The sequence below is a fragment of the Mandrillus leucophaeus genome, unplaced genomic scaffold (genome assembly GCF_000951045.1).
Source record: "Mandrillus leucophaeus isolate KB7577 unplaced genomic scaffold, Mleu.le_1.0 Scaffold472, whole genome shotgun sequence".
Lineage (NCBI taxonomy): Eukaryota > Metazoa > Chordata > Mammalia > Primates > Cercopithecidae > Mandrillus > Mandrillus leucophaeus.
This window is the reverse complement of record NW_012105054.1, coordinates 1,874,051-1,900,450: the sequence shown is the minus strand read 5'-3', so window position 1 is coordinate 1,900,450 and position 26,400 is coordinate 1,874,051. Positions and strand designations below refer to the sequence as shown.

General features: G+C 43.7%; 1 protein-coding gene across 2 annotated transcripts in view; it reads left to right on the top strand.

Annotated features, from left to right (window-relative positions):
- The window catches only part of GLI3 (GLI family zinc finger 3), a 308,102-nt gene extending 285,080 nt beyond the window's left edge, over window positions 1-23,022 (top strand). For both annotated transcript variants that reach the window (XM_011995110.1, XM_011995111.1), the window contains 5 exons: window positions 8,407-8,556; window positions 9,428-9,592; window positions 14,511-14,801; window positions 19,107-19,434; window positions 20,392-23,022. In XM_011995110.1, coding sequence (XP_011850500.1) covers window positions 8,407-8,556; window positions 9,428-9,592; window positions 14,511-14,801; window positions 19,107-19,434; window positions 20,392-22,703 — 3,246 coding nt within the window. In that variant the 3' untranslated portion in view covers window positions 22,704-23,022. The remainder of the gene's footprint in view (window positions 1-8,406; window positions 8,557-9,427; window positions 9,593-14,510; window positions 14,802-19,106; window positions 19,435-20,391) is intronic.
- The last annotated feature ends 3,378 nt before the right edge of the window (window positions 23,023-26,400 follow it).

Sequence of the window (26,400 nt, the reverse complement as noted above, 5' to 3'; positions counted from 1 at the left end):
TGTGTGTGTGTGTGTGTCTGTGTGTGTGTCTGTGTATGTTGTAGCAGAAGTTGTGATTAAGACGCAGTCTTGTGCTTCGGTGGAAAAACACTTGCCGGGCCCTACCGCAGTCAGTCTGAAGGAGAGGTGTAGCTTGGGGGAAGTCAGATTCCATTCTACCTGGCTGTTCCTTCAACCTTCTTCCTATTCTCCCACAATTTCCTGGTACCAGACTTCATCACCAAGTATACTTTTGTGAGTTTTTCTTTGGAGGTGTGGGATGGGGGGGCGGGTAATATCTTATTGAGATATAATTTATCTACCATGTAATTCATCCATTTAAAATACACAACAATTCGTATGTTTTGATACATTCTCAAAGCTGTGCAACCAATACCACAATGAATTTTAGAACATTTCCCTTACCCTACAAAGAAACCCCATACCCTTTTGCTGTCATCCCCAATTTATCCATTCACCCACATTTTTTATATATAGATTTACCTATTCTGGATACTCATATAAATGGAATCATGTAGTATTTATCTCTTTTTTTGACTGCTTTCATTTAGCATGCTGTCAAAGTTCAACCACGTTGTAACATGTATATGTATTTCATTCCTTTTTATAGACTTTTGCTTTTAAATGTGAAATGATAGTGTTCTGCTGCAGTGAAATCTAGTCCAGCTTTCCTTGGGGGTTCTGGGGAGGTGATGGGGTCGGGTGGGGACCACATCCAAATCCAACATTATAAAGCTCTTTGTTAATATAAAACATTTACCTTGTTAAAGAACTTTGCCTTTCTTACACATAAGAAAAAACAATTTTGTTACACATTTGTACCTAAAAGCAGGATTCAAATAACAGCCAGGAAGAAGTCCATTTATTTGTTCATTTTTAACCAAAAAGCATATTTTTTATCTCATCCTAATTCTTAATATTCACAAATCAGAAATAAGAAATTGCCTTATTTTTATAAAGAGAATGCTGGTTTGTACCCAAAGTCTTGAGCCCTCTTGGTATTTTCTGGTATAATTTTATAGTTATGTCAGAAACTGAAAGATGCCTTGATATTTTTATTAACCAGTTTGAATTGAAACAGGCATTTTGTGAAGTCTCAGGGAGATCCCTCCCACAGCAGGCTGTTTCAGGTTTTTAAATAATCTGTTAGGAAGGAAGATTGATGGGTGCCACCAAAACAATTTAAATTATTTTATTTATCTAAAATTAAAGTGCATATTGAGATATAAGGCCTATTTCAGTCCTGATAGTCTGTGATTCATGTTTTTTTCTGTGTCTGCCTAGTGAATCCTTTAGGAATCCAGTTACAAGGTATCCCCAATATAATCCACATCATGACAGTTGTGAAACTTTCAAAAATGTTATATTTATCAAGTAATACACAAAACTGGAAGGTATAGACCTTATTTCAGGCAGAAAGGTTTGAGAGATTCTTGTGGAAAGTTTTCTTTTAGGCAAAGCATTTCAGTCTTTCTCGCAAATCAGTTTTAATGTAAATTATATTTAATAGATTCTAAATTATTTTCCCATTTTTTTTTCTTTTCAGAAATATTTCTGGACTACTACCTAAAGAGTAATAGGCTTATAGCATAAAGTCAAGAAACACTGAAAATTGAGCTTACTTGAAATTGTTTACTTCTTTATATCCCATCTTATGTCAAAGTAGAAGGCTGTCTTAACATCTTTTCCCAGCAAATCCCATAGAAGTTTCAAATTATTGAATCCTGTTCAGTGTATTAATTAACTCAAGCCGCATTTATGAGCTAACCTGGTAGAGTAACATAAAAAGATTTTGAAACTATCAAACATTTCCAGTTTGACATTCTGAGAAGAGAGTGTTTAAGTTTTATTTTCTGCCTTTTAAAAATACAATCACCACAACAAATGGTGGCCTCTTAATGGTTCAAGAGAGAGAAATGTAGCAAAGGCATGAATTGGAAATACAACTGGGGGTGGAGCAAGTGTGCCCAGCCTTCCACCAGTGACTCACCAGTGAACTCAGTGAACTGCCAGCCGGAAAGGCTGTTCCGTTTTCTTAGATGTTTATATATGGAACACACTGCTTTCTAAGCCCTTATTCTATTTTCTATGAAGGCCATAGCACCACCTGTGTGTGCACATGGGTATTTGTGTGTATGTGAGAGAGATCATATATATTTGAAAACTGTGACCATATATTTTGCTTTTACATGTAGCTTGTGCTGTGATGAACTTGGCAACGTACTTTGTAGAAACCCTTTTAAGTTGGTAAAGCAGTTCTGTGGAATTTGAGAAACATTAGATACTGACAGAAAGACTGGCGTGAAACATACATGCACAGGGGAGCTGTCTGGAAATTGGTGAAGGTTGAGCCTGAAGCTTTGCATTTCCCCCCTCCACTGTTTTTAGCGGTGCTTAAAGGTAATATTTTTGTTACAACCGTGGAATTCACCTTCTTGATGTTAAGAAACTGGCTGATGTAAAGAGTGGACAGACTTTTGAGGCAGCCAGGTGTATATCTATGGATTAGTGATTCCCTCGGGCAGGGTTTGAATGGGGATGTGCAGATCTTGCACACACACATTTGAGCCATGTGGTAGCATTCTGAAGAAGTCACTTAGAAGGGAGGACACTTATTGATCCAGAGAACTGTGTTTCTGAGTGGGAATTGGTGGAGAGGAGACTGAAGGAAAGCAGAAGTGTACTTCCCAGCCTCATGAGCTGCGTGAATGGCGGCTTTATTTGGAGAGCTGCGAGCCATGGACTGCATGCATGCTTTCATCTGGAGGGTTAGGAGCAGACCGAGGGAAAACTGCCTGCTCTGAGCTAATAGTGAAATAACAAAGTGAGAAGAAAGGACCCTGATTAGCTCAGTGAAGTCCATTGTGGCATCTATTTTGCTGCTAGTGAAAGAAAAGCTTCACTTTCCCGTTTCTTCCTGTAGCTCTCCAAGCCTCCTTGGTGGACATCCAGGGCTCGGCTTCCCAAAGAAACTCCCTTAAAAGAAAGAAGCACCTGCTGCCTCCTTGATTGCTAAACCGGCTTGTGATTTCTCCCACCATTCTGTGGGCTCCCAGAGCCCCAAAGGAGTGGAAGAAACAGTGGAAGAAATACTGTCTTGGCTCATTTTGCTCCCATTCAATGACAGTTAAAAAAACATCACTTTGTTGGTTTGCTATGGGCTCGTGAGGTGTTCACTTTCTCAGTCACCAGTTCCCTAAGGCTAATGCTTGCAGCCCCGATTGGAAAACTGAAGACACGGACCCACTGGGAAGCTCAGTGTCGGGACTTGGCTTTTCTGGGGAAATTGCCTGGTCCTCATGTCCTGGCCCTGTTTATTCAGACAGGGAGAGTTCAGAGTGGCCGTGCTGGGAGAGTTGGCATGCCACATTGTAATTTACACCATCTATCTCTTTCTGACTCTCGAGCCTCTGGCAAATTGCATGTCTATGTGTTGGATTAGTTTGGAATTTAATCATGCATTATTTTCCCTCCAATTAAATTATTTATATATTTGATTAACATTTTCACTGCTGGGAAGTCAAATTTTCAATGAAACCACAAATAAATTGGTGCCCATTGAATTTCAGGCCAGCTTCATACAGGGTCAGTTCATCCACTGAATGTTAAGAATTCATTGCCTATCACTTTTCTTATCTACCTTGGATTTTGGTGAGAAAAAGAATGTGTTTTTTTACTTAGTCCTAGGAATATGATACAAACAGTGAAGTGTGGCCTAATGTATAGCCCTCCCTTCCTTGGGGTACCTTTTATAGTGCCGGATCCTGATTTTCAGTCCTTCCTACTGCCTTTTCTGTTCTCTGGCACTAGAACATACCTCCTTCTAATTTTGCATTCTCAGGCTTGAGGGCTCACCTGTCAGATATTAGTATGAGAAGGAAACAGAGCTCATCCAGTTTGGGGGTTAGCAGTCAGTGGCCCATAGGCCAAATCCTGCTGCTTGTTTCTATGCAGTCTATGAGCTAAGAATGGTTTTTATACTCTTTAAAAGTTGAAAAAAAGGTCAAATAATATTTCATGACACATGAAAGTTTTCCACATCCATAAATGAACAGATAACCCATTCATTTAAATGTTGTCTGTGGCTGCTTACAGCGCCGTAAAGTCTCTAAAATATTTACTATCTAGCTTTTACAGAAAATGTTTGCCAACACCTGATCTAATTCATTACTCTAATTTTACAGATGAGAAAAGTAAGGTCCAAATAGGTGAACTGGTCTGTCAAAGGTACACAGCTCATCAGAAATTGGTCTGGAATGCATCCTCCACTGCCCTCCAGCGCTCTGCCTACCGTGATATAGGCCCTCAGATGAACACTCGCTGCAGAGGGCAATGTATTTTTTTTTTTTTTGAGACAAGATCTTGCTCTTCCAGGCTGGAGTGCATGCAGTAGTGTAGTCCTGGCTCACTACCACCTTAACCTGGACTCAAGTGACCCTCCTGCCTCAGCCTCCCAAGTGGCTGAGACTACAAGGCCATGCCACCACACCCTGATTTTTTTTTTTTTAAAGATGGGGTCTCTCTATGTTGCCCAGGCTGGTCTTGGAGCTCTTGGCCTCAAGTGATCCTCCTGACTCAGCCTCCCAAAATATTGGGATTACAGGTGTGAGCCACCATGCCTGGCCCAATGCAGCTTTTTAAAGGAAAGTAAATATTTAGAACACATGCACATGTGAAATCTGTGAGTTCTTAGAATTTTAATTTTCACTTGAAATCTAGTGCTAGGAAATATGTTAAGCTTAAAATACATTTGAACTACTTAAATAGGCAGCAAGATGCCTCCCTTTTTCCTTAAAGCAATTGATTACATCCTCTGTGCAGCATTTAGGTAGTAAAGAAGAGGATGATTGACTTGGTTCCCCACCCTCCTAGGTGTAGAATTTCATTTAAAGAAAAATAACTGTGGTCTCAATGCAAGTTTGAACTTAAGAGCAGTTGCAGAAAATTGCAAAAACATATTAGTTGGGGCTCAGGTCTAAGGGAGTGGAAAGGGAACATTCCCAAGATGCTAACCTTACTGAAAATGAGGTTGCTTTAAGGGCCCAGCATAAGTTCCCCTCACCCCTCCCCACATGGGGAAAACACCAGGGTGTTCATGCTTGCTGACTGGCGTGGGATTTCCCACCACTCAAATTTCCACACATTGTCTCAGTAGCAAAGGTAGAAGAAGCTGGGCGCGGTGTAAATACGAAATGATTGGGATTTTTCCAGGCACTGCCCTCCTCCGCTGGTTGCCAGTTCTCCCTTCTCTGCTCAGTGCTGGAGTCCCTCAAGACCATTGTAGGCAGAGTCTACACCTTCCCAGTCACTTTGGATTATTAAAGTGTCCAATTTAAACCTCCAATGTCAGGTCCAATCCAGAGCCTTCCCTTCCCTGTCAGCAGCAAGGCACAGGCCTCAAGGGAACTGGCAGGCTGTTTGCCCTCCCTTTGCCACCTCATCTAAAGGAGCCAGGGCCTGGGAGTGCCTCCAGGAGACGCCTTCCCTTTCTTTCTAGGGTCCAGCTCCTCCAGTGTGTTGGATGAGACAGGAAAGGAAGAGATGAGAGTCTCTTTGCTGGCCACTGTTGGCACCTCCCTCTTAGCCACCCCTGCTTCCTTGAGTAGCACCAGGTTTCCCTGATGCCCTCCTCCTCAGGGGCAGACATGCAAACCTGGCTTTTCCCTGGGGTGTATGTGAGTTTTTCCCACATCCTCACTACTGGAGACATTACTGAGCACACAGCATTTTAGGTGAGCCCTGGCAAGCTAGCCCAAGCTTACCTACCTCACGGATGTCCACTTGACCCACAGAAAACTCATGCTTCTCACCATGCCAAGCAGTGGCAATCTCTCCTTGGCCAGTTCTCTGTTGCCATGCGTGGCCCTCACCCTGTTCCTCAAAGGCGCTAGGCTCTGTTCTTCTGCAGGTACGTCTGTGTCATCGGTCTGCTGTAGTGTCCCATTCTCCCACCCCATCCTTCCCTGCACACCTGGTATGTCTACTCATCCTTCAGGTCCTGCTCTAAATGCTGCTTCATTGGAGAAGCGGACCCTGATTCCTGATGCTGCACACTGACTTAGGATCCCATTACATGTTTTTATAAAACCCTGTTATTTCCCTACATAATGCCCATCACAACCATAATTATATAGTAATTCAAGCCATGACTGGTTTCCCTCTGATAGACTTAATTCCTTGGGGGCAAGAATCGTTTCTGTCATGTTCCCCAGCACAGTGCCTGGTGTGAGTGGCACCCAGCACATCCTCATAAAATCACGAGAGAGAACAGGGAACTAATAAGACATGGATCCAGCCTTAAGCAGTTGGCTCAGCACAAATTGTAATTCAGTTTCCCAATTTTAACTTTTCCTTTCTCCCTCCTGTGTTCCTTCCTTATTCTTCCCATTCCTTCTCTCTCCCTCACTCTCTGCTTGCCTTCCTTGCTTCCTTCCTCCCTCCCTCCCTTCCTTTTTTGCTTCCCTTTCATGTGCATTAATCCAAGGATCCAAGCTTTATTTCCAATGACTTGGAAAACTGAACCAAGAGCAACTGTTATGGAGTGATTTTGTGTGATCACTTATTTTTCTCCCGTTTGAGAATCCATAGAACTCCTCTGTAAGATGTGAGCTTGGTTTCCAACGCTGGGCTTCAGCACACATTTGGGAAAGCCCTGGTCTTGTGTATGGGCTACAAAGATGTACTAGAAGCAGACATGTGCGGATTGAACATTGTCCCCTGTCCAGAACATCTGTTCTCTTCCTATACCTGTGTGCATCATCATAACTTTTAAGAAACACTGACATGGAGCCTGGTTGGCTTTTCATAGGAAACCCACATCTGTTTGCCGTGGGGTTGCTCCCCCACCACTGCCGTTTCTGTGTCGTTTTGGAGCTTCTGATGGGACGCTGGCTGTCTCCTCGTGTGCTGCATTGTACCACTGACTCTCTGCTGTTCATCAGATTTTTCTGAGAGCTGCTCCAAGGAGAGGAGATAGAGAACAACAATTTCTTTTCTGTGTCCTCACCCAGTTTTAAACTCCAGAAACAGCACAGGAAACTTTATTTTTTGTAAAACTTTTTTTTTCCCTAAAGCAGTAGGCCATCTAGTGGAGTAACTGGGAAAGGCCCACTCTGAGGGCAGAACTTCACCTTCAGACCCACAGCAACCACCGCTTTAGGAGCCCTGGACTCAGCAGGAAAGTAATGAGAGGTTGTGTCACTACCACGCGAGGCATGGAGCCAAAGGGAGCTTTCTCTTATTGAACGAAGTTTTTTGGTGATGTATTTCTATGTATACTTGAGAAAGTGTTCCCACAAGCCTTAAATTAAGGCAAATAAAATGCAGAATCACCAGAAAATAAAGACCAACAGCATCAACCTAGAATACAAATGTCTTCAGTAGTCTATAGGTGGACATTGAAATAGTATGCTCAGGCTGTTGAAATTGACCTTAATTTGATTCAAATTAAGAAGCTTCTCTTCCTTTCATGCTGCAATAGGTTTCTAATGGTTCCCAATTAGAATTAATCCAAGAAATTAAATGATTCTAAAACCTTGAATTGGTAAGTAATTCAAGGAACTTCATCTTTATATTAAAAACCGTATTAATAGAATTTTAGAAGTAGAAAGGCCCTTAGCAACTAGGGAATCCAGTCATTTATTTTCTACAAGAGGAAAACCAAGGCCCTGAAAGAGTAACTCATTTGTTGATGACCACACAGTCCTCTTCCTCAGTATAATTCTTTTCTCCGCAGTTCTTACTCAGGAAGCAGTCTGACTAACCCTGAGCTAAAGTTTCGTTTGCAAGTGCTTTTGGTATTTTTGTTCCGAAATTGTGCGTTTCTGTGTGCTCTCCCTTTTTGAAGCCTGAGCCACGGTGCTAACCCATGGCCTAGCGCGTGAGAGCTGGAGAACACCTCTGCAGTTGTTTAGCCTCGATCGCCAGCCTTGGCAAGGAAAAATGACAGAGGTTCAGAAAAGTCAACAGGGGCTCACCTCATTTCAAAACTAGCTGGTCCCAAACCTGGAATAGAACCCTACTCTTCAGATGGCCAATGTACTGTGGTATATTTCCTGGGATGTCAGGCTCTATCCCGGTCTTGCCACTCCCGCTGGTTAGGAAGCATGCATACACAGTTAGCAAAAGCAAATTTACTTGAGAAGTGTACTAACTAGAATTTTTATAACCTGTAATATGGTAATTCTTAACCACAATTCTTGTGGTCTTTAGGATTTTTAAGGTTGGGGCATTTTCTGCATTTTCTTCTGTTGCCTTCAGAAATGATGAAATATGGTAATTCTTAACCACAATTCTTGTGGTCTTTAGGATTTTTAAGATTGGGGCATTTTCTGCATTTTCTTCTGTTGCCTTCAGAAATGATGAATACATTTCCATTTGATTTGTCTCTCTTTTTCCAAACCCCAGCATATAAATAATGACCATATTCATGGAGAGAAGAAGGAGTTTGTGTGCCGGTGGCTGGACTGCTCAAGAGAGCAGAAACCCTTCAAAGCCCAGTATATGTTGGTAGTGCATATGAGAAGACACACGGGCGAGAAGCCTCACAAATGCACTGTGAGTACAAAAGTGGGCGGCAGGCACATGTGGGTCCTTCCCTATATTCATAAGAGCTGTGCAAACTGATGACGCTAGCTCAGGGGAAGCGTGGTTGGGTGGCAAGAGAAGAGGACTAGAGTATTGTCTGGTGATAAATGCTTGGTTGTTTCAGTGACTGAGTTGGACAGCGCAGCTCTGCAGAGTGGCAAGGGGGCAGTGGTGGCTGGCACTGGGAATGAACACAGGGCCACCCTGCTGGCCACAGCCCAACAGCTTATGGTACTATGGGGCTCAGAAGGCAAAGTGCCAGCTTCCAACTTACAGAGTTGAAGTTGACTTTTAAAACAGCTAATCCCTATACCAGGTTTTAAAGTTTTCCCTTCCTTTCCTAGTGAGTCCTCAGGCATAGGCGTATGGAGTGGGACGGGGCTGCTGCAAGGCTGTGCATTCTTCACTGAGGTGCCCACAAGGCACACTGGGCACGCTGAGCCCTGGTACTTTACATCTTAAAGGCCCTTTACAAACATGATCAAATTCCATGTCTTTGTATGGACACAAAGCTATATTAATGAACTTTGTGCTGAATCTGAAATCAGTGGGAATTTGAGGAGATCAATGAGCAGATAATGAAACCCATTGTCCACATTGAGGGGTCTATTAAAAAAAAAAACTTCAGGACTTTTACTGGCACTGAAAACTCTTTATCTTGAACTGCACCAAGCTACATCTGAATCCCAATAAATGCAGAGTTTAGTGGACTTTTTGTTCCTGGGTTTTGAAAAGCTGCTGACCCTTGAAACGTCAGTTTTTCATCAACTTGGAGGGCGTGTTAGGCATAAGCTGCTGTTGCCATTGTGCAGAGTAATCCAGATTTACCTGTTGTCCTTAGTTTGAAGGTTGCACAAAGGCCTACTCGAGACTAGAAAACTTGAAAACACACTTGAGATCTCACACTGGAGAGAAACCATACGTCTGTGAGCACGAAGGTTGCAACAAGGCTTTCTCAAATGCCTCTGATCGCGCCAAGCACCAAAACAGAACGCATTCCAATGAGGTAAGCATCCTCAGTGGGCACGGAGTTTGCATAAGGAAACAAAGGAACCATCCCGGGGAAGGCACATGGAAGGCGCAGTGTGTTCTGTTTTGTTTTCCCCTTGGCCATTCCCAGCATGAGTGGGCTCCGCCCCTGCAGGTGAAGGCTTGGGCTTCCTAGGTGGGACTGGAAACTGGATCTTATTTGGAGAATAATAGGAGATGAAGAGGAAACTTCTTAAAACCCCTGCGAACTTACTAGTTTCATGTTGTTTTGAACTGCCACCTACTGGTCAAACAGTGGGAGCATTTAACTTGGACTCTGAGCCAGTCACTCTGCCCAAAATAGCAGGAATCCATGCAAAGGATGACCCCGTAAGCCCCAAGGATATATTAAGAAGTAGCATGTTGACAGCTGACAGCTTCCTGCTAAGTCATCCACTTTTATTTGCTTCCTCCAAGTGATATCTTCAAATGGTGTTATATCAAAAAAGATCTTTACGGAGCAACCAGCCTTGGCTAAATGCAATTTTCAGACACTCTAAATTCCAAAGGATCTTGGAAAATGGTCTCAGAAACCCAGAATACTTTCTAGGCAGTTATTTAAGAAAACATATTGAGTAAAGCTTCCGGGTGGTTCCTGTTGTGTCACTGTTATTTTAGGTAGTTATCTCTGCTAAATTGTAGAGAGGCATAAGAATGAAAATTACTCCAAATTCATTGCTTATGTTTTAGTGTGCGTCTCCCTACAGACCTCCAACTTGGCCTTGGAGGTCTAGCTCAAATTCTGGCTTGTCTGTGAAACCTTCTCTTGAATGTATCGCAGGATTAACAAAAGGACTCCTTGCATTTTGAGTGGAAATAGGATAGTTAACTAGAATTTGTTAACATGAGACATAGTTCAGCACCACAGTGTTTCATCAGTTTGCTTGGAATGTGTTAGGGAAGGAACATTGTGCACACATGAGACCTTGGAGTGGCTGTCATTTGATCTCACCAGCACAGGTCAAACTCATTCATGATCTTTCAGATGGAGAGCTGGGCCGAAACAATCTTGATAGAAACAAAGTGAGCCATTCTGCTCAGTGGCCATTTGGCTTTCAGGTGGTCAAGATGGTTCTCACCATGTTTTCTTCAGCTGAAACTGACAGAGCAAAAGTGTCCCTAAAGGGATTAACCACACCGTAAAAAGCACACTCACTCACAAACTGTCACATGTAAGTTCATATATACCAAGTTTTTGTGTGAAAAGATCATGGAAACTGGAGTTATTTGGAATCTCATTATTTTCTAACTGTTTGAAGACATTTTAAAGATGCCACATCTCCATTTTTTAATGTAAAAATGCTTTTACAGTATGCAGTAGCTGGAATATAATCTATTATACTAGTTTGTACAAAATTTTAGGGAGTCTAGAATAGACAGAAACATAGAGATAGAAAGTGGATTAGTGGTTGCCAAAAGGAGAGGGGAGAGGGAATAGCAATGACTGCCAATGGGTTTTTTTGTTGGGGTTTTTTTGTTGGGGTGGTGAAGATATTCTGGAATTAGGTAATGGTGATGATTACACAATGTCTAGAATGTACTAAATGCCACTGAATTGTGCAATTTAAAGGGATTATTTTTATGGCATGTGAATTATATTTCAATTTAAAATTTTAAGGGATTTTGACTTAACTTAGAATGTATTTCATATATTTCATAGAGTTGAGTGTAATTTTGACTAGACATTTAGTGGGCATTCGTTCCTATAGATGTTAGGCCAATGTTCTTTCCTATTATCATGGAGAAATTTGTATGGTGGGTATGTTAGGATCGGAATGCACACATATAAAGATAATTACCAAACCTTTTTGTCTTTTTATGGACCTAAAATATTTGTACCTGTCCATTTGCCTAATTGTAGTGTACTTGAGCTTGTGTTCTTCTCCAAGGTAAAAAGTGCAATGTTGTGTGAGAGTTAAGTGTTTGTTACGAGATTAAAAAATAAAAGATATATTGGGCAGTAATGTCATTGACCACGCTTGAGCAATTTACTTAAATTATTAACCTTGATCATAAATACATAATTAAAATTCTACCCACATATATATTTACAAACAAATTATATTTCTCTATTCTATATGCAAGACTTTGGCCCTGTGTATGAATGATGGAGATTTTCAGATGCATCTAAGTTAAGTTTGTCCAGGAAATCCAGATTTGTGCAATCTCACAAGCCTAGAAAAATCAAGTGATTTGCTTTCATTTATTTCCTCTCTTATTTGCAACTTCATTTATTCACTAAACAAATACTGATAGCTAATTATGTGTCAAGCCCTTTGCTGTTCTAAGTGTGGCCAAGAAAATAATGGACTGGAACAGGAAGGGAGTAATTTCTGGCACTTCTCTGTCCCTCTGGCTGTCCTGCTCGTTTAGGGCTGCTAGACCGACCATAGCTCTGACAGGACTTCTTACTCCAGATCACACAGCTCATATTTCCCTCAAAGATACTACTAAACAAGTTTCCTGAGCTCTGATTCGGTTGAACCTCCCTTTCTAGAAAGCTGCAATGGCTCCTGCTTTCCTGTAAGGAAACTTGAGACTCCCTAAGCTTGTGTAAGTGTCTGTTCTCACAGGGCCCAAGCTCGCCCCTCTAGTCCTCACTTCTCACTATCATGATCATGAATGAAACATTCCAGAAGCTGGTGCTGTGGACTGCCATGCTTAGGTGCATGAAGTGGTTCTGCCACTGGACCTTTGCTGAGGACACTTCTTTTTGGCATTCCAAGTAAAATGACTCCTAATAAAAGCTCTGTGTATTGAGTGCTTACTACGTTCCATGCATCCTGGTAAGCACTTCATGTACATGATCTAATTTAACACTTACCAATAACCCCATGAGCTGGGCATTAAGCCCAGATATAGAATCTTAGTAACTAACGCCTTCCATGATTATCCCAGCTAAAAAATGATCCCTCCTCTGTCTATACCCTTACATAGTATTCACACTTTATATTATATAGATCATTGCATCTTCTTATTTTTCCTATCAGATTTTGTATTCCTTATCATTAAATCTTGTTGTATGCAACTTTGTGCTTGCAGAATCTTGCACCTCAGTAAGTCTGAGAACATTTATCTTAGCCTTTAATTATATTTTATTTTAGTCACTGATCACAACAAAATTTGTGGGCAAAAGCTGTGTGAAGGGATATTTTGTTTATGTTATGTTGTTGTGAGGGATACATTTCCTGAACCTGTTTTCTTGTGAATTTGTGAACTTTTGTGGGTAGATAATGTGTATGTTCACACACAAGGGCACATGTGCACAGATGCACCTGTATGGGCTGTTGTTTCTGGAAGTGCAGGAGCTGACACATTTGTATCTCATTACACATTGGCTGCGTCCTTGGTTCTAAGCTAACCCATAATGTACATCCATATATTTATAGGAAGAGTAGCTCTCCAAACATGCAGGCTTTGTGTTCCCTCTCTCCTTCTGGTCTCCACACCTCTGCCCCACATATCCCAGTCTGCCTGCTAATGGAACAACCTGTCACAGGAATGCTGTGAGCAAGCATAGGGCCCGTGTCAGAACACTGTAAGGTAATGGCACTAATTGTCAGAGCCAGTCTTTTGTCCCTAATGCATAGAATTTGATGTGCTCATCTTATTATATATATATGCTGCAAATCGCACAAGCTCCTGAATAGATGTAATTCATAGTTAATGGGAATCAATTCTGCCCAAAGGAATCTCAGGTTTGGAGGTGAAACCTCTCAGTTTCAGGATCTTTGCTTCACTGCATTAGGACATTTCAGCATTTTAGGTAGCACTCAGTCTGTTCTTGGGCTTTTAGTGAAAAAGCATCTTTTAGACATACATTCTACAAGACACAGCATCATTTTAAATATAATAGGTACATTATAGTAATCCTGCTTTTCATGACGATTGCTTACGTAAAAGCTCATCCTCTGCTATACATAGATATAAATATATATTCATGAAAGCATCCTTGCGTATATTATATTTTAAGTCAAGTGAGCAAACTCACAAATCCGATGTTGGTCATGAGCCAAAGGCCAGCAGTTCTGTGATTTGAGAAAATAATCCGCTTATATAAGCATCCGCATAATTTTTTATTACTGTATCCTTAGGCTTGATCACTGACCCACATAGAAAATGAGATTAGCATGAAATAATTTATAGACCTTAGTTATAAATTCACCCAAGAGAAGAAAACAGACCAGAAATCCTGGTCCCCAGAACATCCGTCAGCCCTCTGTAGTTTATGATGAGGATTCACGGACAGTCTGTAACAGGGCTTTCCAATTTCGAAGAGCAGAAAGGGTCTGGCTATTTTGAGCCCTGAACATCCCCACACTTTAATGCTACCCAAAAGAGCACATTTTAGCGTCATCTAACATGGGAGATGCCATCGGCAGTTTCAAAATTATGCCTATGCATAAATAGCACATTTTCAAAAAGATCAGAGTGATATTCGATCTCAGAACCAGGGCATCCATAAAAAATTTTGTCACACAATGTCTTCTGAAAAGTGTGCAGTCTTCTCCTGATTAGATGATGGGTATCTTTTAAGCCATCTTCATTGTCATCGTCATCATCAAATATCTATTGAGTGCCTATTATGGCACCGTGATACTTCTCACTCCCAGTATAAATGCTTCCAAGAACATCAAGGCAATTTACACATTCTTAGTTCTCCCTGAGCCTCTCTCTCAAGCCATAATCTATTAAAGCTAGATTCTATGGACACGGAACAGTGTTCTAATGGCCTTATTAGACTATTAGTTCCTAGAGGTATCTGAACACCTCGAAGCCTTGTGAAAGTGTTTTGAAAGGATTAAAAATGTAATGAGCAACCATAAAGGACTTCTGGGCTGGGGCATAATCTCCTTCATAACAATCTCTTACCTCATTCTTGTGGCATTTGGCAGAAACCATATGTGTGTAAAATCCCAGGCTGCACTAAGCGTTACACAGACCCAAGCTCCCTCCGGAAACACGTGAAGACAGTGCATGGCCCAGAGGCTCATGTCACCAAAAAGCAACGTGGGGACATCCATCCTCGGCCCCCACCCCCGAGAGATTCCGGCAGCCATTCACAGTCCAGGTCGCCCGGCCGGCCCACTCAGGGAGCCCTCGGTGAGCAGCAGGACCTCAGCAACACTACCTCAAAGCGGGAAGAATGCCTCCAGGTGAAAACCGTCAAGGCAGAGAAGCCCATGGTATGTCATTCACTCGCCTTCTGACTTCACAGCAGGCCCAGGGTCATTTAAAAGAGCCAGGTAGGGCGCACAGAGGGACAGGACTTCCCGGTCCTCACTGTGTCAGGCTGTCTCTGATCTGAGGAGGCGATGAGGGCAGTGACCTGGATTGCTTACTTGAAGTTGATCAGTTCAGAAAAAGAGTTTCTAGGTTTCCTAACTGATTTTTAAAATTACTCCCAGAACCATACCACTGTGCCATGGAAGGAAGAAAGACACGACTGTCTGTCTCTCCAGCGTGTCTGTGATGTCGAAAATCATTCATTGACTCTTCCTGTAAATATGCTTTCTGTCTTCTTTGCCCTGGTGACCCCAAGGTAAATAAGCCATGGCCCATATTCTTCAGGGGTTTACAGCCCAGTGGGATAGACAGGCTGAAAAACAAATACCATGCAGTGTGATGGGGGCTTACACACAAGTCTGTGTAAGGAGGATGCAAGAGAGGGAGAGGCTGCCAGTCAGTCGGGGCAGAGGAGGCCATGGGATGGGAGTTCAGCACTGCAGAGGGAAGAGCTGAGGAGAAGCCGGCAGAGGAGGAGCACAGCGCGATGGGAGGGGAGTGGCATAGCAGGGGTGAGATTTTTTGTTTGTTTTTTTGTTTTTGTTTTTTGAGGAAATCACTCCAGTACCAGTCTAGAGACTGGGTAAACTGGAGACCACTTTTGCCGCTGAACCAGCGAGGCAGAGCACAAGAGAAGGATCTGAAAGATTCAGTAGGCAACTCTTTCTGTTTGGAGACTAATATGACATGTGGGCTCTGCTACTCTTTCAGCTTCTTTCAAACCTCAGTTCGTGACTTCGCTCATGAATGTGACTTTATAAAACACCTAAAAATTTCAAAGACAACAAGAAAAATTAAAAGAGTAGATAGTAGAGGAGATTCAGCCCATTTGGCCATGCATAGAATGGATTTAATTGTGCAAATATATTGGGTTCTGGGCTGTCACTCTAATCTGTGAAGGAAGTGTACCAGAGAGAAGTTTCATGCTGAGACTCCCAGATGCATGGAAACGATCAGGCCAACAGATTTATACTTAAAGTCAGCATTCTCTTAAAATTAGAGCAGTCTACCGGATGGGCAGCCTATGAATTCATGAGTGATGTCACTGTATAGCAGTACGCGTGGGCAGGAAATAATGTACAGTCTCACCATTTGGAGGGTGAGAGGCTATGTTTTAATGACTTACTGAGTTTGTCTTTGAACTCTTAAGAGTCTTAGAGAATGACATTAAGTCTGGCCAAAAATAACACAAATCGGCTATCCAGGTTTATCATGATTTCTCAATGGGTAGGTGTACTTTGCTTTAAAAAAGTATCTTAATAAGATGTTTATACATTATGATTGATCACTGTATTTTAATCAGTTCATAAACTGTGTTTTATATACTTTTTTTGGAGGGGAGCACTTGTCTATTCTTAAAATAAAGCCTACCTGTATAATAATTGTACAGAACATTCGACAGTTTACCCTCAAGTGTTTCACAAAACAAGGAAAGTTAATTTGCAGTCTTAGATTATGTCATGAAACTGATGATTTATGTTCTTGGGATATTCCAAGAACCCAGAATCTCTTCTACTTTTAGTGTGCATTCCTAGCTCAAGAAAATTATCATTTTCTCTTCAGATACCCATTGTTGAAAAAAGAAAATCGGTAGAAATAAAAGTTATAGCGATTTGGCTCAGCAACATTGAGATGCCCCAGTGTGTGAAATATTTTATAAAGTAATTCAATCATATGAGGTTGGTGCCAAAGTAATTGTGGGTCTTTTGCCATTAAAAGTAATGACAAGACCCACAATTACTTTGGCACCAACCTAGAACCATAGCACTAAAAGAAACCATAGAGATCAAGACTATGCCCATATTTTGAGGAAGCTGAGGCTCAGTGAGGTTAATAATCACATTTTCATAGCAGATGTTATGTGTGTATATGCTCACACACATTTAAAAGTAGGTATCTTCATAGACATGTACTTAATAAACATGAAATTTACATTTCTAGTTTTCTTTAAAAACATGTCTTTGATTTGATCATCATGCTATAAATTAAATTATTTCTTCTTTTTTCTTATTAATGCAACATCTCTTCTATCTAATGCTCCTAAATGTCTTGTTCTCACTTCCTAAGGACAGTGGGTAATAAGGTGAGGGAATTTTGGCTTCTCTGTCCTTTTTGTTTTGTTTTCATTTTTTAACATTTACTTGTTTGTGTTAATTTTTCTTTAGTTTTTGTGGTTTTGTGATATCTTTGGTAGTGAACATTCCTCAGATATGTTTCAAATACAGAAGCAATGTGTTTTGAACGTTCAGCATGTGAAAAATGTGGAGTTAGTTGGTGGAATTCATTGTTCTATCTGTCTAGGTTTCCATAACAAATCACACTGGGGCCTACCAAGCAGATGTTCTGAAAGACTCATTACTGTACTAATGCAAATTCATCCTTAGACCAGACGTGCACCACCTTCTTTGAGGAAGATCTGGCTTCATTTGTTGTTAGCAATATAATCTCTATTTAAATGTGGAAGCTCATTGAAGCAATTTCCTAGTTGTGAGTGCATTTGTGCCTTATATGAAGTGTGTCTGCCTGTGTGTTCACACAAATGCACAGGTTCATGTTTGCAGACACTCTGATTTCACAGTACAGAAGTAAAAGACATCCAAAGCTCTGGAAACAAGTACCTCAGGAAGCAGCAGGTGGTCTGGCACTCCAGCACTCTGCTGAGGCCAAAAATTAAGCAAGGCTTCACATACTCATGATCAAATTTGTATATCTTATTTGGCTCTGCTTGGTTGCCCAGGACAAAGTTAGTGTACCATGCGGCACTTACTTGGAAAGTGTTCATTTGCTTGGGTGTATGTACCATGATAGCAGAAGAAGTGAACGGGTTCCAAAGGGAAGAGCCCTTCCTGGCGGCACTGTGCATTCCACCTGAGACTACGGTACTCTGTAACTGAGTGAGTGTAGTTATCTCTCCGTAAAGCACTCTCCCTTTCGGCTGCTGTCAGTGTTTATAGTAACACTGATGAAGGTGCTGCAGACGCATGGAAGTAGCCGGCCTAAGAGTCCAGGCTAGTTGCACCATTCACTTTGTGACTTTGGGCAATCACTAAACTTCTCTGAACATCACTTTTCTTATCTGTACAAAAAGGATTCGACTGTTTATCAACCAGGACACCGCTGGAACTTCAGATAGAACAGTTCCGTGTTGTGTGACTGTCCTGTGCATTGTAGGCCATTTTATATAGTAATCCCCAGACATTGGGGCACCAGGCTTTCCACCCTGTATTTCCAGGAACCCTGGGAACTAGAGGAGGCAATACTTTCCCTGATTGAGGACCAGGTGGACTAGATTAAGATTCCATTATTTGCAGCATTGTCTTACAGAGTCTACTTGGTTGGGGTTAAGGAATCATTTCCTGATCCTCCTAGTGAACTGTTAGGGAGTACACTAAGGGGAACGGTGAAATCATTCTACAGACTCATGATGGCTGTGATCTGCAGCCTTTCTTTCTTTCTGAATATAGCACGAGCTTATTGTATGATTGAAGTTTTACCTCTCTCAACTGCTTTTACTGACACCTTGGTTGAGGTTCTACAAAAGCAAGAAAATGTGGAAGGAGGGAGGAGAGATTACAAAGAGCTTGGCTAACCAGCCCTGAACAGCCTAGAGGGGCTCTTGTTGGAGGAGGTAATGTGTGCTGATGGTGCATATCTTACATTTATGTTCCAGCTGAGCAAAATGAACCTAAAGACTAAAACCACCTGGGATCGTAGTAATTGCTAACACCCTGTGAGCCAATTGCTATTATCCAGGTCTTTTTATACTTGTATGCTCTCTGGGCTTCACACTTAATTCCTGACAACAATCTCTGAAATAAACGGTCCCCGTTTTATAGATAAGGAAACTGAGGTTTGGAGTGACTAAGTAATATGCCCAAAGAATAAAGTGGTGGAGATGGGATTGGAACCAAGGAAGTGTGTTTGCAGAGTTGGTGATTGGGGCAGGATTCCATGGCTGATACCATGCCAATCACACCACAGCTAGCATTCTCTGCTGTCCATTGCCTCCCAGTGCCCATCAGCCTGGCGATCCATCCGTCATTTTGGCCAAAAGTGGCTAGCTCCATTCACCAGAGCGTAGTTTTTCTTCTCATTCAACCAACCGATAATCTTGAAGATCTTGATATGCATGAGCTCTCATTATTGGCTCGCTTTCCTTGACCCTCCCTGGTGACATTTCTTTCCTTTCCACTTGATCCCAACAGACATCTCAGCCAAGCCCTGGTGGTCAGTCTTCATGCAGCAGCCAACAGTCCCCCATCAGCAACTATTCCAACAGTGGGCTCGAGCTTCCTCTGACCGATGGAGGTAGTATAGGAGACCTCAGTGCCATTGATGAAACCCCAATCATGGACTCGACCATTTCCACTGCAACCACAGCCCTTGCTTTGCAAGCCAGGAGAAACCCGGCAGGGACCAAATGGATGGAGCACGTAAAACTAGAAAGGCTAAAACAAGTGAATGGAATGTTTCCACGACTGAACCCCATTCTACCCCCTAAAGCCCCTGCGGTCTCTCCTCTCATAGGAAATGGTGAGTTCTACATCAGACCGTTCATCTGCTCAGGGTTTTTTGTTGTTGTTGTTCTTTTAAATGCAGACCCTCAGTTTTATGTTTGCTAGTTTCTCCATTAGTCCTAAAATGATGCTGTAACTATCCGTTAATGTTGAGCCCATTCAAGTTGCCTTTTTGGATGGTCCGTATTTTAAAAACAGCTAGGAACAGTATAATACTGAGAAAAAAATGTGACTCTGCATGACTCATATTCTGATGGTGAAATCATAACTGTTAGATTAGGGTAAGGGAATGCCAGCAGTAGAGGCATCTGTGGTTGGAACTCTGTCTCTGGTTTCCAAAATTTAAAACCAGGAGGTTAGCAGCCACTTTTATTTATATTTACCCAGTTCAAGGAAAGTCAAAAATCCCTCCCCATTGTCAGTCCCCAGGTCAGTTTGTACTTCTGAGGTTACACTTCTGAGAGCACCTAAGGGGTGAAGCTCTGCCCTGCACCAACACGGGTGTTACCTGTTGATAGGATGTGGCATGAACAGGACACCCTGAGCGCGAATGTGAAACTCGTGGAATACCTTTGCCTGGGGACTTGCCTGCAACTCAAGCGTTGTGTACCCATCAGAAGATTCCTTTTGTCCTTGCACTGTGCTTGGGGAGGGGCTTCACTGAATTGAGGGAGTTGTTATTGTTTTGTTTAAGCCAGACATCAGCAAACTATAGCCTGCAGCCATCTCCAGCCGCCCCTGTTTTGGTAAAGAAAGCTTCATGGGCACCCCGCCACGCCTGCTTGCTCACTGCTGTCTGTGGCTGTGTTGGGGCTACACTGCAGAGCTGAGTAGTTGTGAGGCAGGCAATGTGGCTTGGGACACCAAAAATAGTTCCTAGCTGACCCTTTACAGAAAAGGGTTACTCATGCCTGATATAAGTCATCCTCGAAGGGAATTTTTCCGCATGGTCTCTCCCTTTCTCTGTCTCCAGGCACACAGTCCAACAACACCTGCAGCTTGGGTGGGCCCATGACGCTTCTCCCAGGCAGAAGCGACCTCTCTGGGGTGGACGTCACCATGCTGAACATGCTCAACAGGAGGGACAGCAGCGCCAGCACCATCAGCTCCGCCTACCTGAGCAGCCGCCGCTCCTCAGGGATCTCGCCCTGCTTCTCCAGCCGCCGCTCCAGCGAGGCGTCGCAGGCTGAGGGCCGGCCGCAGAACGTGAGCGTGGCTGACTCCTACGACCCCATCTCCACCGACGCCTCGCGCCGCTCCAGTGAGGCCAGCCAGAGCGACGGCCTGCCCAGCCTGCTCAGCCTCACGCCCGCCCAGCAGTACCGCCTCAAGGCCAAGTACGCGGCTGCCACAGGAGGGCCGCCGCCCACGCCCCTGCCCAACATGGAGAGAATGAGCCTGAAGACGCGCCTGGCGCTGCTCGGGGACGCCCTCGAGCCTGGCGTGGCGCTGCCTCCCGTCCATGCCCCGAGGAGGTGCAGCGACGGGGGAGCCCACGGCTACGGGCGACGCCACCTGCAGCCGCACGATGCGCCAGGCCACGGCGTGAGGAGGGCCAGCGACCCCGTGCGGACGGGCTCCGAGGGCCTGGCCCTGCCGCGAGTGCCGCGCTTCAGCAACCTCAGCAGCTGCAACCCCCCGGCGATGGCCTCGTCCGCGGAGAAGCGCAGCCTCGTGCTTCAGAATTACACGCGGCCCGAGGGCGGTCAGTCCCGAAACTTCCACTCGTCCCCCTGTCCTCCCAGCATCACCGAGAACGTCACCCTGGAGTCCCTGACCATGGACGCCGATGCCAACTTGAACGATGAGGATTTCCTGCCGGACGACGTGGTGCAGTATTTAAATTCCCAGAACCAAGCAGGGTACGAGCAGCACTTCCCGAGCACCCTCCCGGACGAGAGCAAAGTGCCCCACGGGCCCGGTGACTTTGACGCTCCCGGGCTGCCAGACAGCCACGCTGGCCAGCAGTTCCATGCCCTCGAGCAGCCCTGCCCCGAGGGCAGCAAAACCGACCTGCCCATCCAGTGGAACGAAGTAAGCTCCGGAAGCGCGGAACTGTCCTCCTCCAAGCTCAAGTGTGGCCCGCGGCCCGCTGTGCCGCAGACTCGCGCCTTTGGGTTCTGCAACGGCATGGTCGTCCACACGCAGAACCCCTTGAGGAGCGGGCCTGCTGGGGGCTATCAGACCCTCGGGGAGAACAGCAACCCCTACGCTGGCCCAGAGCACTTGATGCTTCACAACAGCCCCGGAAGTGGCACCAGTGGAAACGCTTTCCATGAACAGCCCTGTAAGGCCCCGCAGTATGGGAACTGCCTCAACAGGCAGCCAGTGGCCCCTGGTGCGCTCGACGGTGCCTGTGGTGCCGGGATTCAAGCCTCAAAGCTGAAGAGCACCCCCATGCAAGGGAGCGGGGGCCAGCTGAATTTCGGCCTGCCAGTAGCACCAAATGAGTCAGCTGGCAGCATGGTGAATGGCATGCAGACCCAGGACCCGGTGGGACAGGGGTACCTGGCTCACCAGCTCCTCGGCGACAGCATGCAGCTCCCGGGGGCAGGACGCCCCGGTCAGCAGATGCTTGGGCAGGTTAGTGCTACCTCACACATCAACATCTATCAAGGGCCAGAGAGCTGCCTGCCAGGGGCTCACGGCATGGGCAGCCAGCCGTCAAGCTTGGCAGTCGTCAGGGGCTACCAGCCGTGTGCCAGCTTTGGGGGCAGCAGGCGCCAGGCTATGCCAAGGGACAGCCTTGCTCTGCAGTCAGGACAGCTCAGTGACACAAGTCAGACCTGCAGGGTGAATGGCATCAAGATGGAGATGAAAGGGCCGTCGCATCCGCTGTGCTCTAATCTGCAGAATTACTCTGGTCAGTTCTATGACCAAACCGTGGGCTTCAGTCAGCAAGACATGAAAGCTGGTTCATTCTCCATTTCAGACACCAGCTGCCTGCTACAGGGGACCAGCGCCAAAAACCCTGAGTTACTTTCCCCAGGTGCTAATCAGGTGACAAGCACAGTGGACAGCCTCGACAGCCATGACCTGGAAGGGGTACAGATTGACTTCGATGCCATCATAGACGATGGGGACCACTCCAGCCTGATGTCAGGGGCCCTGAGCCCAAGCGTCATTCAGAACCTTTCCCATAGCTCCTCCCGCCTCACCACGCCTCGGGCGTCCCTCCCATTCCCAGCGCTGTCCATGAGCACCACCAACATGGCTATAGGGGACATGAGTTCTTTGCTGACCTCCCTAGCGGAAGAAAGCAAATTCCTTGCAGTTATGCAATAGGCTTTAGGAAAAAGGGACTGCAACCAACGTAAATCAATAGGAGTTGAAGAGATTAAGCTGACTTTGTTTTGGCTGTTTTTTTAGTTCTGTATGTATTTTAGCAATCTCATCTCACCTAACTGAGATGTGTTTCAAATATATTCCTTTTATGGAAAAGGACTCTGAAAAACCCTAAAGTATTCTAGGGAGAAACTGTCTTCCATTTCAGTTTTGAATCAGTATTGTTACACACAAACCACCCTCTTTTTTAAAAAAAAAACAAAAACAAAAAAACAAAACTGTAAGCCCCACCCCTTTTTAGTAAACCTATGTAAATGTGTGATGTGCATATTCTTTCTTTTAGAAGAGCAGTCAAATTAAAGGATTTGACATGTTTTGCTGTTGCTCAAAGGAAATAGGAGTTGGTGTGCTTGTGACCAAGGGGTTACACTTCCAGCTTTTAAAATTCTCCTTTACATGTGCTCAGTGTTTTGTTTTGTGTTTTGGTTTCTGTTTTTTATTTTAATTCCCACATTGGGCACAAGAATCAGAATATGGATAGCGAGTTTAAGAATCTTTTGTGGGTGCACTGTAGCATAGATGACAGAATATTGATGTTTTCCCCATCCCCAATTCAGTTCAGGGCATACTTTCCACAGTTACACAGAAATGGGAATGCGGGGCTCTTGTACATGAAATAGGCACTCACAGTTTTGGTTTTCAGCTCTTCATGTCTGTAAGTGTGTTTTGGGGGAGGCTATGTCTGTATGGTTTGTTCTCACTTATCACATTTGCCTCTCCTCCCACTACCTTCATGAACAGTTAGTGTTGTTTGGCACTGCAGTTAAAGAGAAGGGACTGGCAGTTGGTGACAGTTACATTGCTACTTTTCTCTGTTCTGGTAAGAAGTTAGATAGATTGTAGATTGAAGCATTTGGGTAGAATTAGTTGGGGGAATATTTGTGGGTTGCTGTGTTTGTTGATTAGTTCCATCTCTCCCATTTTAACTGAGAATTGATTATATGTAGCTCTACGTATATAGGTATTTAAACAACCCAACAAGCGGCTGTATCAGTAACATTTATTAATTCCACTATAGTGAAGGAGGATTTCCATTTTAAATACCTTATTTTGAGGGATTTATAAAACTTAGTTGTAAAAGAGAAAGCCCACATAGTGGGAATAAATTGCTTCAGCCATTTTTAGTATTTGAGAGCACTAGGGAAGATGTTTAGTAGCTGTGTGGATGCCTTTTTTCACACCCTGTCTATTGAATGCTGCATCCATTCACGAAGTTAAGTGTTATATGCAGTTAGTCCTTAATGTGGACTGGATCTGTACTTTTGGATTAAAACATTTAAAGATTTTTGAAGTGCAGCTGCTTCCCATGTGCATTTGATACACATAAAAGTCATACTGTGTGTGCACAAAGAGTACATGGATTTTCCAGCATATTGCTTTTAAAAATATGTAAACTATTAAAATATTAACACCTCAGGCTACCTGCTGTATTCTGTCCCATTGACCCCTGGAATTGGATTTATTGCAAGTGATTGATAATTCAATTATGTGGCTTTTCCCCTTTAATCCTGCCATTTAAATTACAGAAGAAAGACAAAATCAAGTAAAATAAAGTGTTAGATAATAGAAAGAGTGTTAGGACGAGCCCACTTTTCTCATATTTATGTTCTTTCATTTGGACCAAGAATCTCTCCGCATGGAGGCTGATTTGCTGTTGGGGACTTTGGCTAAGACTATTGGGTTTGCTTTCAACTAGATGTTCCTGAGACGAGCAGAGGGATGCCGCAATTTCCCCTCCATGCCTGCTATCCTCCCCCATGTGAGTCTTCTTTGAAATTAAAGGATGTGTCTCCTTTGGAACAGCCCCCTAACAAAAGAGAACTGCTGATCTGAGCGTAGGAGAGTGGAGGCTCTACCACTTTTCAGCTGAAAAAGCAAGGTTTTCTCTGTGTTTCTGAAACAGGGCATGATGTTGTCACAAAATCAGAGATCCAGTCTCACTTTTCCACAAATCTCCAAATCTCCGGTTTTATCTTGTGTGCTCTAATGGTTTGGCTCAATTCCTTTCCAACTCTTGTTTTCAAAGCTTGGGGCCTGAGTGTTCTCCATTCCTCCTGAGAAAGGAGCTTGGATGGAAGGCACCATGCTGGCCTCCTCCATCAGAGGTCTCTTCCAGTAGTATTCTTCGATGCAACCTCCATTTCTCAGTTACCATCATTTCCTGTATCAGCTTTGTCCTTCCCGAGGGATGCACAGTGATCTGGTCCACCTCTGTTGTTGTCTTGTGCTTCTACTCTTTCCTGTGGTTTCAGGTTGTTTTCTGGGTTTCGCCCATTCATATATATATACACACACACACACACACACACACACATATATATATTTGCTTTCATTTCTACTGCTTTTAGATTTCCAGGAGATGCTAGTTTCAGCTCAATGTTTGACTTCTCTCAATATGGAAATTTCAGAAGGATGGAGGAGAGGAGAGAGGGAAGAAGAAAGTGTACTCCTCCAGAATTTCAGTGATCTGTCAAGGCAGTCCAGTGGAAGGAAGGTCTTTTGAAGTCTCTTAGAAGTATCCTTTTGGGACGTCCTTTTGGGATCTCTGTAGGCTAGGCATCTCATATCTTGAGACTCACCCCCAGCCTCCAAGCCTGTCTCCATTTCTGTAACCTGCGCATTTAGAGCGAGAGGACCGCCTCACTAGTGTCACCATCCTGCCTTTTCTAAAACATGCAGGCTCACACACAGTACTCCTGCTTAATGTCTGTGTTAAACTTTTTCTAACCATTTTTGTTTTGTTTTTCTGAAAAAGTTAACCCCTCCCAACTCCTCACACACTGGCTCTTCCTTTTGAGCCACAAAGTTTTGATTCTTGCGATGTATGTGCCTTATTTTATGTTAATCTTGTCAATGAGAGGGACCAGTTGATGTTGCCCAGTCAGCACTCTGAGGCTGTGTGTGCGCCAGCCAGAGAGCGCACGGTGGTAGCAGAGTCGAGGCTGTCTTGTATCCTGTTTTCCGGTGTTGTTTTGAACTGATAGGAGGATGTTCTCTTCTGACAAGTTACCCTTGTGTATCCTGCAGACGTGTAAAATAAAATACAAGTTCATTTTTTTCACCTTTTTTAGATTTTTAAAAAATAAAATGTGTAATCCTTTTTTAAAAGAAACACATGTAAATACATTTAAGTATTGTAGGCATAGCGTTCAGATGTGACTGGCCCAGGCATTCCTCGGACAAGCCTGCATTCCCCGTGATCACGCCCACCTCAAGCCCAGGGGCTGCAGCACAGCCACAGATGAACTCTACCTTTGCTTTCAGAACCACTTAGTCCTTTTGTAACAAAGAAAAAAAATGTTTCTTACAATGTCAATAAAAAATTCTTTGTACGGAAATTTTTACTGTGTTGTTTATTAAATGCATAGTTGAATGGAAAGAGTGCTTTCTTTGAAAACATCCAGAGCCTGTAGTTGGATCCAGAATCTCCACGTACAAGCTGAATGGACTTTTGCTGTGAAATCCGGATTCCTTAGCCCTAAACTGGAGAATAAGATGCAGATACATCCATGCTCATGGTGTTGTGAGGATGTGTACCCGGGGGGCACACCAGTTGCAACCATTATTGTGTTTCTTTCTTTTATTGCTTTCCAAATTGAATGAGGAAGGACGGTGATGGAGTTCAATGTCTAATAAC